The following is a 16806-nucleotide window of genomic DNA, read 5'->3' on the forward strand; positions in this document are numbered from 1 at the left end:
CAGATGAAAATCTAGTTTTGACATTTTCTTCCACTCTTCCTTCAAACCAGAAAGAAGTATTAGAAAACCTGGCCACCAGCACTTTAGTACATTGTTAGCTGAAACAAAGAGTAGTTGTTACAGGTAGACACAAAGTGTCTGCACATCACTGTGGCACTGCTGATTTCATTCATCTATGTATAACTAATGAAGAGCTGCTTCCTAGTGTGATGGTGATTTCAGTTCCTGCACACTGCACATTTTAAGTCATGTTATGTGAGGACATCCCAAGAGTGGACTTTCCAGTGGCTGATTTCAAGAGCAGATGTCATTGTAAAAGTCATTTACTTAGCAGCAGCCTTTTTTGGTTACATCCACCCAGTCAAGCTGCAAATATGAAAACAGGAAGCATTCCCCTGTTTCTAGAAGTCTGCCTGCAGTAATAAATAATAAGCATATGTATTTTGAAACAAGTATTTTTAGAAACTTTTGTTGAGGGATCTACTGCTGTGTGGACTTTCTGCCCTTTCAGATTTTGTTGCTTAGTCTATACATTTTTAATAATCACATTGCCTGTTAGCAGTGATATTTTGTGAAGGTCATTTTTCTTGTGAAGTTGGAGAATGGACTTGAATTTCATTGCAGGACTCCCTGAGCTGCAGGACTGTTGTTTATGGAACTCTCTTGCATCTTGTACTACCTTTGAAGCCTGTTGAGAATTTTTACTTAAGATATCTTCAAAGTGTCACTGTGCTCAAGGGCAAAAAAGAAATCTCAAAATGCACTTTATATTTAAAACCAGTTTTGAATAGCTTTGAAGCATGGTATTAGCTGAAAATAAAAGGCATAGATACAGACTTACTATGTATGCACACACAGGGAATTCCACATTTCACCAACTTTTTCATTGTCAGCAAAGTGTCCCTTTACTATTGCAATGCCTTTTTCTTCTACACTGTAAAAAATCATCAGGTCTCTGTATAGTCTTAAGAATTTTTAATGTGATTGGTAATTTAATACCTCAGCAGATATCTTTAGGCAATCTCCCTCAGTGGAGAGGTTTTAGTTTTGTCTAATCATTCCTAACCTGGTTCTTCTCATTTCCCCTGTGTAGAAATACAGTCACTGGGTTGTATGTATATGTCTTTTCTGTTTCTGAGTAGAGGATGGCAGATAGATTTCAAGCATAGACACTATGCTTGAAATAAAAGAGACTATGGTGTCAGCTATGAAATTAAAGTTGCTTGGTTTTATATAAACCAAAGTTCCTGCTTCCCACAGCTGAGCACATACCAAGTTTGCTTGTTAATCAAAGATCTGAAGGTTTACTTGGTAGCTGTGTCTGATGTCATCTGATACTAACATATTCCCTTAAAATATGCTAAGTGTTTGTGACAGTGTTTGAGAATATGGGCACTTGAATATCTGTGCTGTTCAGAGATATTTTTTTTCCGTTCTATTTATTGCTTCCTGTAAGCATTTTAGCTGTATAGCTAGTATAGGACTCCTGGATCCTTCTTATAGGGATGCCATTGGATTAATTCTATCATTTTTCTTCTCTGTTTTCCTATTTGTAAACTAGGAACTTGCAAAAGTACAAGGATATGATTTATATTTTAATCTTTCCCACAAAATAATTTGTCTGGTTTTCTTCCGTTTTATTCTTTTGCTATCTCAAACTGTCAAGAAAATTTAGGTTATTCAGAGTGTGTGTATATTTAAGATGTGCTTCTCTATTACTATTTTGATAGCTGTACCATCAAAGCATTGTACTTTGGCTGGATGTTTTACAATGAATTTCACAGTTTTATGAGCATTACTAACATTTTAGTTGTGCCAAATAACTTAGAATCTTGTTTCAGAACATGAAACAAGATGATTCACTGGAAAGCAACTGCTGTGAGGGAAATGAAGGGAGGGTAGGGCTATAACCTGCCTTTGAGGTGTTATGTCCTAATAAAGTTAGAGGTTGGGAGACTGGATGGATTGTGTTTGAGAAAATTTGTGTTAGGAAGTAAGGACAAAAGGTTGTGCACGTCCCAGAAAAATAATTTTCCATCTCATTCCCTGTGTGGAAAAAGGACTAAAAAGACAAGAACTTTCAGACTCTGCTTCCAGGCTTCTCGATGCCCACTGCATATGGACCGCTTGTGAATAAAAGCCACCATCCTGTTTGGAACTGCTGTTTTGCTGACATGATCAAAAGGGAAGGCCTCAGCCTCTGGCCATTGTCATTACCATTGTACTACTTTCCTGCCTGCCTGCTACATGGGCTTCCCTTTGCAAATTTTGTTTTCTGTATTCTGCACAGACTGATTCACCCTTCTCATGCCTGGGAAAATCTCAACAGGAAAATGCATATGAGGTTGATGAGGAAGAGAAGTCAGTTACATTTGGTCTTTCTTTGCTTATTCCCAAACATTTTTTTCCTTTCTGTTAGAGGGAGTTGTTGTTACTTATGTGATGTTGGTTAACATTTCCTATACATATAGAGTCCTGAATTGTAACATTTTCTATAGGGGTCTTTACAGTACAGCTAACACTTCTTCCCAACCCCTTGTCTTTCCCTAATTTATACAACCGAGATAAATTTCTTTAACATATTTCAGTGTTGAGAATGTAGCAACGACGTCTCTTGGCAGAAACAGAAAAAGGAGATACTCTTACCCAAATTTTAGCTGGTTTCATACTTTTCTTGTCCTTGCACTTCTTCACTCACTTTGCTATTTAATCTTTGATTGCAGGCCACTAAAGAAGTAATAGAGCGAGAAGCCCCAGGGATGGCCCTGGCAATGCTGATGGGATCACTTAATGTTACTCCTCTGGGCATGCTCTCTAGGTAAGACTATTTCCTTCATAATATGAAGTGAACTATTTCTTTAGAAATACACATTGTCATGAAATGACTGTACCCAAATAACTGAAGTTTGCCATTGTTACAAGGCTAGAAGTGTTATCTTCAGAGATGTGGCCAAATTCCAGGAATGCTAATTACATTCTTTCATTTAATTCCCTTTGTTGTCTCCATTAGACATTGTACCCACCTGTATTTTCTGTGCCAGGTTATTAGTGATATTGATGTATGCTGTTAACTGTCTTTTTATCCTAGAGCTGTGGCATTTTGGTGGTGTATGAAGAATTCTTCTATATGTTGTTCACCAAGTACTAAAATGCCTTGTTTAGCTAAAAAAAAAATAATCTTTGATAAGTACAAATGTTTTGATATTGCTTTTATTCCAGTTTCAGCAGAAGCTGTCTAAATAAGTTAAATGGCATTTTAACCCATAGTTTCAGATATAGTACTTTAACTTCTAGAGTTTGGTATTTCCTACTGAATAATTAGTAACATTTTCTGCCCGTTGTTTCTCTTTTTATCAGTGACATCTCTTGTTATCCCGTATTTTTTCCTGGAGCTGATCTTTATTTTGTTCCTTCAATTTTACCTCATTTTACCTACGATAGACTTAGTAATATCAATACCTTCCAGAAGTTAGTTTGTGCTTGCACATTATTTCAAGGTAACTTAAGAAACAATGGCTGTTACAGGTCTTTTATTTAATGCGGGTATAACAAGAAAATAATCATGCTGGTGAGGCCGCGTCTCGAATCCTGTGTTGAGTTTTGGGCCCCTCGCTTCAAGAGGGACATCGAGGTGCTGGAGCGTGTCCAGAGAAGGGCAGCGGAGCTGGTGAAGGGTCTGGAGCACAAGTCTTACGAGGAGCTGCTGAGGGAACCAGGGTGGTTTAGTCCAGAGAAAAGGAGATTCAAAGGGGACCTTATTGCTCTCTACAGATACCTGAAAGGAGGGTGTAGCGAGGGGGTGTCAGTCTGTTCTCCCAGATAACAAGAGAAAATGGCCTCAAGTTGTGCCAGGGGAGGTTTAGATTGGCTGTTAGGAAAAATATCTTCACTGAAAGGAAGCAATTGTCAAGCATTGGAACAGGCTGCCCAGGGAGGTGGTTGAGTCGCCATCCCTGGAGGTACTTAAAAGACATGTAGATGTGGTGTTTAGCGTATGTGGTTTAGTGGTGGACTGGGCAGTGCTGGGTTTATGATTGGACTCGATGATCTTAAAGGTATTTTCCAACCTAAATGATTCTGTGATTCTATGATAGAAGAAATAAGGAACTTTCAGATCTGCAACTTTGTATTGATACTTCTGTTTTTAAAGGACAATTAGGTAAGAGGTTTAAGTGATTTGACAAGGTGTTTTAAAACTTTTCATAAAATGCATCACATATCTGAAAGGGCAACATTACCAAGTTAACACCTTCAGATTCTGTCCAAATTAGCAAGTATTTTCATTTTTTTTAATCTGATACTGTTTTTATGTCATAGCTTGTGTTTATCTGAAGGGAAGGGATAACAGAATGATACCACAAGGAGAGGAAAGGTTAATGTAGCTGTTCCATTTCTGATCAAGAAAAGGATAGCCATTTAGATGACACTACATAGTTTGATTTAGGGTGTGGTGTGATGAGGATGGGTGGAAGGATGTTGTAATGGTAGTGGAACCAAAACGGATTGCAGCCTGAACCTTCTGTCCACATAGAAAGAAAATGTCCCTTAAACACAGTCACATTTAATAGTAATTGTCAACAGTAGGGGGAGATACCATTACAAAGATACTGCATGCAAACATGTTAGACCTTAAAAAATTTCCCAGTGAAAATTTTTACTTCGGGCCTAAAAGCAGTCAGTGTGCAAAACGCCATGATTTTTATAACGCTGTTCAGATCATAAAGTCAGATCGTACATAAAAATTACAAAATGACGACATTATGGTTTCTTGTGCAATCTCAGTTCTGCATGAAGCACATGTATGTTATGGTTACTTTTTTTGTAGAATTCCTCTGCAAGTGCTTAAGGTGAAGGAAGGACATTTACTTTTCTTCGGTTTGGTTGTCCTATATCACTTCTGGTGGTCTATTCAGAATCTTCTTTGAATGCAGACTCACTCCTCTGGGATTTTTCTCGCATCATTTGTTATTCTAAGACATAAATTGTTAATATATTTTCATATAAAATTCTGCAAATTGAAATGGTTTTATAATTCCCCCCCTTACAATGAGAATGAAGGCACACATTGAGAGGTCAAAAACATACACTAATTTATAGGTACACAGAAATGTAGATCTGAATTTTTCAAAGTATTTAACATGAAATATAATTTTCCTAAGCATATTTCTCATTGATTTCATTTTGAAATAAAGTTCTGATGCATAATTTTGCATGTAATTTCTTTGACTTTTCAAAAACAAAAGCAAAGGTTCCGTTATGCAGTATTAAGCTGACACTTCTATGAGTCACCTGCAGGTTTGGAAATGTTAGGTCAATTGTGTTGAATTTTATCACATGAACTTTTAAACATTCTTAGAAGTTATAGACTCTTTCCCTGACTATGGGCCGGCATTAGGAAGTGGTGAGTTCTTTTGTAGACTGGAGTCACAGATATGTACACCAAATGAGGGGCAGCGAGACTCTCATAGTTCAGATTCAGTCCCAAGGTCCAGCAGGGAGTATCTTAAGAGCATCACAGAGTCTTTCCTGAAAGTGTTTCCTTTTCTTCCCTGTGAGCTTCCAAAACTGTCCTTGTCCCAGAATTACCTGTTCCCTCTCCCTTCACCTGTCAACTACCCATGCCATGCCAGTCTTTATTGAGGTTTTTTAAAGCACTCTGCCTCCATGCCCATCTATTCTGCTTTTACTGGCATAATTTCTCCCCAAGGAGATCATGTTTTTTTTCCCAAAGAGATCATGTTCTCCATTACAACTTCTGAATCAGACATCTATTTCTTTCCTCCCACACCCATTTTTTTTTTCTTTCTCCCACCCCTGTTTTTCCTTCCACTCCCTTACTTGTATTTGTATTCTTCTTTCTCAGGCGGCTTTGTTTTTTCTTAAAATTTCTGTCCGCTGCATCACAAGGCTGAGGATAACATGAGACCCACAGGATCACCCTGAACTGTTCTACATTTGGAGGAATATCATTAATTTATGTCTCAAATTAACCAGAAAACATGCATATTTTGTGTGCTTTTATGTGGTGAGCACACACACTATTTTTTTGCAAGCCATTCAGTTCTTGGGTACTTTTTCTTACTTTTGCATGCTCTTGAGAAATTTCTGGCAGCTCGATTTCTGTCTTCAGCCACTGGATGTGATTATTGGCAGCCAAAACTTGCATCTTTGAGAATGGCTGCTGGTTTAGTCCTTTTTTATTATTGGTTGGTTGTACAGGCCATTTAGCTTATAATGTTTGAAGCTATTTAAAGCAGAATCAAAGAGCCAAGAAGATTATTAAAGGAGCTATCTGCCAAACAATTCCACCTCTTTTTAATTCCTCTGTGGATAATTCCTATTTCTTTATTTTGAATCTGTCACAAACTGTATCCCACATATGGCTTTTTCTGGATCAAGTTTGCAGATTTGGCTCCTGCAACAAGAGTGAATGAGCACATTTCTTTAACTCAGGTGCTTCATCTTTGTATTGCAGTAGCACATTCTTCAACTACCTAGAACAACAAATACCTTGACTGAGGGTATATAGTGTGCAAGAAGTGAGTATGGGAAACCAGAGGCTAGAGTCAGGCAATATTCAAACTGCCAGCTGAAAATAAGACTTTTCTTCAGGCTGGCTTGACTGTGGTATCAAAAGGTCATTTTGTGGCACAAAAATAGTCTCTGTGCTATTTCATTGTGAGCATTATGACAGCTGTCACTGGAATACTTGCCACCCTGCTAGAAAATGCCATGCTACCAATAAATAACATTAATCACTAAGAATTGTTTCTATAAGAAGAAATCGAGGGATGTTGGCTACCCCACAAACTGTGTCCTTTGGCTCAAAATTTTTGGTAATGACCTATCAAGAAATTATTTTCTTTTCTATTCTGTTTTCACTTATGGCTCATGTGTGTGTTTGTTAAAGAGATTGTTATGCAATTTATCTCAACTGTAGCCTCTGTATCTTTGTGGTTTGGTTTTTGTCCTTTATTTTTTTCTTCTCGTTATATCCAAGCCCTGGATTTTTCACCATTGGTTTCATGAACAGTGGAGAAAACAGGAAGCACTCTTTACAAACTCAAGACAAAATCCAGTACTTGTTTTTTTTAAAAAAAATATTTAGCTAAAAGGAGGAAGAGGCAAACTCTGAACAGCAGAAAGCATTCAGCACTTGGGTGTTTTAAGTTCAGCCCTGCATCAACACCAAAAGAATTTCCTAAAGACATAAAATAAAATAAAATCTTTCATCTCTGGTAGCTGTTTTTGTCTCTTTTTTTGAGGGGGGAGGAAAGACTGATTGGAAAAATTACATATTAATTACATAAGTGCAATTTTCACTTGAGAATTGCTTCCCTCTGTGCTTTTCTTATATTGCATATTTTATAAAAAAATAAGACACATTTGAATTAATGCAACCAGCATGACTTAGTGTTTTTACCTGGCAAGGGAAATAGTTTTGCCACTATCAATTGTGTTACAAAGGAACCATGTGTATGAGCAAATAGGCACCCTTATCAAAGAATGTATTGGATACAAGTAAACAATAGAGTGAAGGGAACAAATAGATCTAAAAGAGATGGAAATCTAGTCAGTGTTTGTACTGTCAATTAAATGTTAGAATCTGTCAGCCTTGTTTGATGCTTTTTCAGCTCAGCTTCTCCTGAGCTGTTTTATGAGAACATGATCAGCAAATATTTCTAGATGTTGGAAACTGAATTTACAAATTCTGGTAAATAATAGAATTTATCCTAAATGCTCTGTTCTTATTTCTACAGCGGAGAAGGTTGCATACAAGGATTTCACTCTGGGTTTCTTTCTTTTCAGACCTGTTTGTGGAATCAGAGGGAAAACTCTTATAATTAATCTGCCAGGTAGCAAGAAGGGGTCACAGGTAAGAAGTGTTCTTACTGATGTGCTACTGAGGACCCATGATGAGTAGCTCTCATTGCTCTGAATGGTAGAGAGTACCCATTTCAACAAATATTACAAAAGTGAATTGAAATGCATATTTCTATAACTGAAGCACTATATTTCATCACTCTCAGTCAGGGATGATACAGTTCAGATCTGACTGAAGGTACTGTGTGACCAGGACAGCGTTACATGGAGTGCCAGAGAGCACTCACTGTAGCAGGCAGCGCTAATGGAGAGTCTGATGGTCTCTTACACTTCTTCCTTCTCTAGCCAGCCTGTACCTGATCCCTGTGTTATTTACAGCTTTCAAGAAAGCATTCTATTTCACACAGAAGTAAGAGGAAGGCCGTAGTGTATGTTAGAACTTGATGGAGTATGAACAGTCCTTGTTTTAGTCAGCAAGAGGGGAGAAAAAGGAATGCAATTTTTTAGAGTTTTAGGATTTTTTTAAAACCTTTTGGATATGAGTATGACTTTACAGCCTTTATACAGTTTGTTTTCTTCATGCCTTTTGTCTCAGTTTGGACAGAGGAGTAAGGCTTTATGTTTTTATTCATGCTTACTTTCTGACTGTAAAGCCAAGACAAGCACAATTAAACATCATGAGGAATTTTTTTGGCATGTGTTAGTAAGGCTAGATCTCTCCAGTGCTCGCTCTTCTGTATGGTTGGCTGATAGGTCCAGAAAAACAGCCTTCTCCACACAAATACTGCTCACTGCATGGTGGGCTGTACAACCTGATACAAAACTGATAAGGTAGATCCCCCATCAATCACAACAACACATTTCTCCAGGGCTCAGGCTACGTCAGTGGCCTTGTTAAAAAATGTCTTTACCTCTGGCCTCTAACAAATGCATACTCGGCAGTTCATCAGCGTCTTCTGACCCAGTAGGACCCATTCACAGAGGAGACAGTACTAATGTGTTTGGCAGCACAGCCCTGCAGTCACTGTTGCTTGAAGTCTCTGGAGATAAATAAAGAATGTTTATGTGAGCTGTCACCTGGAAATTGAAGAGGAAATGTTTTGAATACTATTATCTTAAGCAGCCATCACAGGTTTTCAGATACATTGTCTACTTGTTTCAGTTCAAGGACTCAGCAAGCACTCCTATGATTCCACCATTCCTTAGAGCCTTTTTAGGAAATCTAATGAGGCACTCTAATTGAAAAGAAATTAAAAAGCCTTTAAAACATGCAACAAGCATTGGAGGATGGTGGAGCAGGAGTATACCGACTTGCGAGTCTTCCGGTTAGGAGCGGGAAGTCATATGCATGTACATGGCTGCACATCTTAAAGACCTGGTACTCCAGTAAGAAGATTTTTTTTCAGAAATCTATACTTCTTTTGTTGAATTATGCAAGAGATAGAAAAGCCTACACTCTCTAATGTTTTTTGTTGTGTTCAGTGGCACCCCTAACATGCTAGGTACAGAAAAAATTGTCATTTTCTGCCCTGAGGCATTCAGACTGAGAGAGTAAGTAAATTATAGAAAGAGGATGAGGAAAAGAAATGACAAAATGTTATTAAGTAATTTAACAATAGTTTGATATATAAAAAAATTTTTGCTGGAAAAGAAAAAAATGTCATATGATTTCATTATACAAGGAAGCTTTTTATAAACAGATTTATTTGTTCCTGTCATGGTGATACTCTCTGTTCACAATTTATTCTAATATGAAACTTCTTTAATCTATCAGATTTCAGTAAAGATTTTGAAGATGAACAGTACAGAAAATTGTTCCATAATGGGATCTTGGGAACCAAATAGGACGGTTGTTACCAGGAATTTCTCTCATTTCTCTCTTTTATGACTTGCTGATTTCCTTTCTATTGTATTAATACAATCATACCAGAAGCTTCTATAAAGCTGTGAAATTGCAGTATATATGTATTTCATTAATAAAATATTAAAAAATCAATAGAAAACAGCAGCAGCATAAATGCTTCATCTCAAAAATGGACACAATGCATGCCAAAAGTGTTTTCTCCATAGACCATTTCTGTGGTGTGTACCACTGAACCAAGATCTGTAGAATGCTTCCATTTTTGTGTTGTTCTGGTCTGGTTTCTTTTCTTTTAGCTTTGCAAAAGCTATTTAAGGTTATGAAAGAGGGCAACGTGTGAAATTACCAGATGCTCATTGAAGTCAGTGAGTCTGTGGCAATTTTCATAATTTTACTAACAGTCGCCTAAAACGATGAGATTTACAAATGACATGAGAGTACTTATTGGGAGCCTATTCATCAACAGTCAAGCCAGTAAGACATTTATTTCAGTGGTAGGAGTGCTGAACATGCTTCTCTAATGGGTTAATCATTAATGTACTTTTTCATTATTATTGGTCAGTTCACAACTTGTCCTTGTTTAGCACTTACTTGAGGTCTGCTTTTTTACTGAAGTAATGATGGTTGTATGCTTCAGTATTTTAAAAATAATGCTGTGGAGGCACAATAACTCTGAGGTTTGCAGTTAAATTATAATTATTTTGTTTACAAATATATTATAATATATATTCATTATATACAGCATCTTATGCTCATCCAGTTTACTCCAGTTCTTCAGAGTGCCAAATTGAATGTTTAAAGAATTTATAAATCTATGAAGTAGACTTTTCATTACTCTTAAAGGAGCGACTGAAAGGTAGGTTCCTATTTAGAAGCTTTGAGGAAATACAGTGTTTGTGAGTCATGTTTTTGACTTACAGAATGGTTTATGTAAACTCCAGTAATTTCTGATGGATAGTTTGCTCTTTATTTTGTTTACATAGTCATTTTTATTTATTGCAAATACTTGTTACAGTATCTATTTGCAAAATATTTATTTTCTGGATGCTCTTAAAATGTTGGAATACATTTTTTAAGATCTTCCTTATGCTTCAGACAAAACCGAAAATGAAGTGCAACAAAAGGAATAAATGTCAGCTTTCTCTGTCAGTCAACTTGTACGTTGCCTGACTGCACTACCATGGCAATCGTGTGACCCTGCCATCATTTTCCAATAATTTGATTTTTATATGCAGTCTGCTCAAATGACATGAAGAAAACTCTTTACTGAGGTGCCTGAGAGGAGGATGAGAGGCAATAGTCATAAATTGAAGAAGGTAGCTTCCAGCTGGATAAAAAGAAAAGAAGAAAAAAATCACTTTAAGGGTAATTAAGCATTGAAACAGGTTGTCAGGAAGGGTTGTGGATTTTCTGTTCTTGGATTTTTTCAAGACTTTGCTGAACAAAGCACTCGGCATCCTGTCTGAATTTCATATTGACCCTGATCTGACTAGGAGGCTGCAGTGTGTGATGTCCTGAGGTCCCTCTTTGATTTGAGGAAATATTAGCATATTTTAGCAGCAGAGGTAGCTGTATGTATGCATGCCCATTACAGAACAAGAACAGTTACATGGCGTCTGCATTTTTGCTTTCTCCAGCCATACAAAATAAACTTTCTAATTGTTTTTAAGATCATAGAGTAAGAAGAGGTTTGAAAAATGGATTCTTTATGAATATTTTTTCTGAGTTACATAAAGTTATATCTATATTATATCTGTATTATTTATATACACTAAACATCGGTATACTTTGTCATTCTTCCAGTATATTGGATAAGTCCATAAATAAAAAAAAGGGATATAATTATATAGAACTGTAATTATGAAAACCCTTATGAATTGTTCTCTTAATTCTGAAGGAATATAATAGGAATGATTTGAAGCTAATATCCCTGCAGAGGTAGAGTTAATGTTTTCAGTCTGCGTTTTTTTAGCATTCTGCCAGCTGCTGTGAACTGGTTTCTGTATTATGTATTCATGAAAATTTAACTCTTGTTTTCTGAAGTTTTAATCCAATGTTAGCTTCATTACAGTAGCCATGTTGTACAACTTAGTATATTTGCATGGATAAAGGCAACAATATGTAGTATAGTCCCCAGTTTTGGTTTTGAATTTGGTTTTTTTACCCTCTGTGAGCAACTGCATAAGGGCATTTAAGGTTTCATTTGTGATTGGGTGAAAAGATATATCAAAATCTCGAATATATTTTAATTAAGAGTAAATCTGAAAAAATCCCTATTTATTTCTGCGGGTAACTTTTCATAGTCATTTCTCTTCTTGTTGTGCATAGGAATGCTTTCAGTTTATACTGCCAGCCCTACCTCACGCCATTGATCTTTTGCGGGATGCCATTGTAAAAGTAAAGGAGGTACATGATGAGCTTGAAGATCTACCTTCACCACCACCTCCTCTTTCTCCTCCTCCAACCACCAGCCCTCACAAGCAGACAGAAGACAAAGGAGTACAGTGTGAAGAAGAGGAGGAAGAGAAGAAGGATAGTGGAGTTGCCTCAACAGAGGACAGTTCTTCTTCACATATAACAGCAGCAGCCATTGCAGCAAAGGTGAGTCTGGCTTGGTTCCCTGAGAGACCCTTTAGTTTCTATCCCAGGTGCTTTACACCAGTATTCATTTACATGTTAAGAGTATACATTGATATCCGTGTGGTCAAACAGATGTATTTTAGGTATGTATGTATGAAATACAGCTTCTTAAAAATGTATGAGTCGTGTTTCAGTAGGTGATTTTGAATTTCAGTGGGAGATACATTGTTATCTTGACGATAACATGCATTTTTATGATACCATTCTGTTGTGACAATTTTTAGTGGGTTTTTTTAATAATTCAAAGTACTCACACACTTGAACATGCAAAGTCCAGTAGGTGTCATATTAAAGAATCACAACAAGATTTTCTAAGCCATAATACCTATTTTGAAAAGAAAATACTGATTTCTAAAAAGGTTGATAAAAAGTGTGACAGATAGGTAGCAGGTTAAGTAATAAGCTATCCAGACTACTCTATTCCAGTGTGCGTGTCTGCATAAGAGAGGTGAAATTCTGCCACAAAACTAAATATTGTCACATTGTCTTTATAGCCTTGATTTAGCCAGTAATCATAGATCAACACTACTCAAACCAAAATAATAAATTTGAGACCACAAAAGGAAAAAAACCAGATAATAGTTGCTCAAATTCTATGTTTTCCAAAGAAATACCTTATTATTTGAAGCAGTATATAAATACTTACTTAGTTTTATGTCTTTGCTTTTCAAATGGAAAGACTATGTATTCCTGTGTGTTTGGAAAAGTTGTTTCCCAAACTGCTTTGCTCTGTATTTACTCCACAAATTATGCTTTTAATTCCTGTTATGAGAACTGAAAGTCTAAGTAACTCAAAATTATCTTAAACAATTTCTAAACCAAAGCAGCAACATTCTAACTCCAGAAATGTGAATTCAGGTCTGAGACATCTTGACATTTCTAAGACAGCTGCAGCTGGAGATCATCTCCTCATGTACAGAAAATCGTGATTACATGTATCTTTACAGGGATGAATTAAGGTAATTACCATTTGCAAGTTTCAGTTTTTATTAATGCAAATTTTAAATTGATTAATTTCTTTTGATATAGGCACAGATAAATATTATGTGCAATTTTTAAAGAAAGAAAATATCTGAGATCTAAACTGGCTGTGTTCATATGAGCTTGGCATTTCAGTGTCACACTTGTTTTCACCTCATTCCTTTTCAGTCATTTGCTTGTATAGTTTCATGTTTTCCTGTCACTGTATTCATAGCTGTTCTGTGTTGTGCATTAGAAGCATCCATCCTACACCAGTTCAGCTGTTATCATGGCAAAAGGTGAACAGCCCATCCCCGGTCTCATCAGTTATTGCCATCACGCAGCAGGCAGTGCAGGAGAACTGGTAAGAGACACTTCCAAGAGGCTTTTGCACTAACAGTAGCTAAAAATACACTGCCTGCCTCCTAGTCTACTGTGTGAACAGACAGTGTTACTTATTTTCTTCTAACAAAGACGCATCAGTGCTATCTTTCAGAGAACATGCTACAGAAAATACTGTTTAAGATACAGGGCTAAATCAGGTGAAGTTCCTGTGCATTTTCAATTTGAATCATTTGGCTGCTGAGATGATCATGGCTATAAAACCTGTGTTTCTGATTAGTCATCTGCTTTATCATCTAATATACTCAATAATTGAATATAATTAGAATAATCTCCTAAAATTACTGCTTTAGAGCTATGAAATTTTGGTAACATTTTCCCCTTTGTTTGCCTTGCTTTGCTTTTTTCTCTCAATAGTTTGTCAAAATAATACAGCATTTGCACTGGGTGTTCATAGTTTACTTTCATCACTTACAGTTTCTCCCTTACTTTTTCTATTCCATTTAGAAGTAGACTTTCTCAAAACCAAAATAAAAGACTTGAGGAGTCAGGATACAGTGGACTTACTATAAATTACTGGATTTTAGTGAGTAGTAGGCAGTTACTTCAATGAATGATAGAAAGGACTTAGTTTATTATAACCCAGAGGTTATAACGTGGGCTCTAACCAAATACTGTGCTATATTCTCCATCTCCCAAAGGTTTAGTCTAGGCTTGAATTGAGTTAGAATAATGGCTACAGTATCATCAAGAATGAAATGTAATTTACTGTATTCATAACTGTAGATTACACTAAGGAAGGCAATTCCTAAGGAAGACATTCCCCATATCAAATAACATATGCACACGAACACCAGTCATATTCTATTGTCCCTTTCACTTAGTGAACAGTATATATCCATTATATTTTTTATATATTTAAATTTATGCAGTGTACTTAATAATACCTTCTCTCAAATCAGCAGGTTGTAGTGGTTTAAAGAGACTATTACTGGTGGTCTTAACACACTCCACTGTTGTATTAGAGAAATAAACCTTTTGAGAGAAAAATTTGTAACTGTGAACCAACTTAATTCTCTCAGTGAGATTTTGTGTCTGCGAAAGCTAGCAAGATGAAACTTAAGAGTTCTAGATAGGTTTGTATGTGGATTGTTTTATGGCAATTGTATTTTCTATAAAAGTAGTGATTAGGGAATAATTCTCATTTGAAATTAAATGCCTGTAATCGTCTTTTCCCTTTATCTTCAACTTTCTTTTCGATTAATGTCCTGCTGAAATTTTTCTTAATTTTTAGTTTTTTCACAGGCAAAAGTTACTACTTCCCCTGCAATTCAATGGAGACCGGAATTGCCTCAGTCACTTTGTTACTGAGAGAGGGTTTTGTTCTGAAAAAGATGGTACCAGATAAAATTTTAGAAGGAATGATTGATGGATATGTTTGACAGAAAAAACCACTCCCAAAGTTACTTGCCTGAAGGGGATGAGACAATATGTAATATGTGGTTACTCTAGAGTAACCAGAGTAAACCCAGGGAGAACTGGATCATTGTATCATTTGCAAAACAATATTCTATTTATGCTGTGGGATCTTGTAGTATATAAAAAAGGTAATGGACCCGTACGAAATCATATCAAGATATGTGCAGCTTTTTATCAGAGGAGGGTAAAGAAAAGTTGTCTTATTTGAAGACTTAAAACCGTTCTTTTTTTTATTGTGTCATGTCTTTATTTTATGCCTTTATCAAAATATAATTTTTTTGCTGTATTGTCCTCAGTCATGGAGAATGAAAGGAAGCATTAGAAGTTGTAGGTAGTGTTGGAGCTATGCCAGTATAAAACTTATGGTTGTCAGCCTTTTTTTGTGTTTAACATATTTAAGATGGGATTTCAGGAGAAAAAGAGAACAGAAGGGAAATGGTGCTTCTGTCTAAAAACTGTTTGCATGATCAGAATATCATTGTCCCTGCTTACCTCTATTTATAGTATATCTCTAAGACATCATTTGCAAATCAGAATACTCCAACTAGACGCCAGTTAGGCACTTTTCTGGAGAGGAAGATATCCCCAGCATAATCATCCGTAATGAACAGAAACTCTTCTGACTTCATAATTTATAGTGGAAATTTGCAGCACAAGTTACTTAGCCTTGAAAGATCCTCGGAGGAAAGTTTGGGTTTTTAAATGCTGACAGACGACATTGACTGGCAAAAAGTCCTGTCAGTCTGCAGCAGTAGAGCAGCAAGTAGGCAGTTGGTGGCACACTAAGAACAAGAGCTCTTTCCACACAACTTATAAACAGGTTATAAACATGAGAAATTCTTAATGTGTGGAGGAGGGTTTATAGTGAAATAAGATCCCCTAGGTATAACCCAGTATCCCTACAGCAAGGTTGATATATCCCTACAGCAAGGTTGCTAAGTTAGGCAGTCATTATTTATAGATGGGAACCAAGGAAGTTGAGAGGAAATAAAATTACATTAAAAAGCAGTATTTAATGACTTGAGTCTTAAGGGTGGTCATTTTTAGCTGCACAAAGACAAGCAACAAATCTGTCTTACTATCCTAACTCTAATCCTAAGGATACAACAGATTTTCAAAAGCTAGGATTCAAGCTTGTTCCTGGAAGGAGGTACTTTGCAGTGGCTTCTGTTTGCCCTAGAGCTCTATTAGACAAGAGTGCTCAAAATGCCTAGATGCAGACTGAGTACAACACTCCATTTAAAAAAAATCTTGGCTGGACATGTCCAATGTTAGTAGTTTGATTGTCACTGGATCATAATTTCTTGTTTCCTTTTATTGTCTACTACTGCCATTTCCCCCAAATGTGGGTGTTGTTTTGGTGATTCTCTTGGAATTTGAATATCAGGCTGAGCTAAGAAATTCTTAATGAGGCGAAAGATCTTAAATATATGTATATATACTCCTTCAAAGATCTGAATTTTACATTTTTCTCATCTTGTGATAGAAAAGTGAATTACAGGAAGTAACATCAATCTGATCTGGTAGAAGTCCTGCCTCTGAAAAAGGAAGAGGTTCAAATCATGAGAACAAAATCAGAATAAGCCTTTGTAAAAAGTGCTTTATAGCAGAATATGCTGCATTTTGTGTTGTAGAACTGATTTTGTGTGTAGTTCTCCTATCTGAGGGATTTATCATTTGTATGTCTTACCACTTTACAC

General features: G+C 36.4%; 1 protein-coding gene across 9 annotated transcripts in view; it reads left to right on the forward strand.

The window, feature by feature from the left end:
- GPHN (gephyrin) overlaps positions 1–16806 on the forward strand; it is a 297031-nt gene that overhangs the window by 177125 nt on the left and 103100 nt on the right. For 6 of the 9 annotated variants that reach the window (XM_027777278.2, XM_013305412.3, XM_027777280.2 and 3 more), the window contains 4 exons: positions 2724–2818; positions 7810–7876; positions 12014–12286; positions 13542–13649. In XM_027777278.2, the coding sequence (XP_027633079.1) occupies positions 2724–2818; positions 7810–7876; positions 12014–12286; positions 13542–13649 (543 nt within the window). The remainder of the gene's footprint in view (positions 1–2723; positions 2819–7809; positions 7877–12013; positions 12287–13541; positions 13650–16806) is intronic. The other 3 variants (XM_027777281.2, XM_027777282.2, XM_005230725.4) reach the window with 1 other exon arrangement.

The sequence above is a fragment of the Falco peregrinus genome, chromosome 1, assembly GCF_023634155.1.
Source record: "Falco peregrinus isolate bFalPer1 chromosome 1, bFalPer1.pri, whole genome shotgun sequence".
NCBI classification, from domain to species: Eukaryota; Metazoa; Chordata; class Aves; order Falconiformes; family Falconidae; genus Falco; species Falco peregrinus.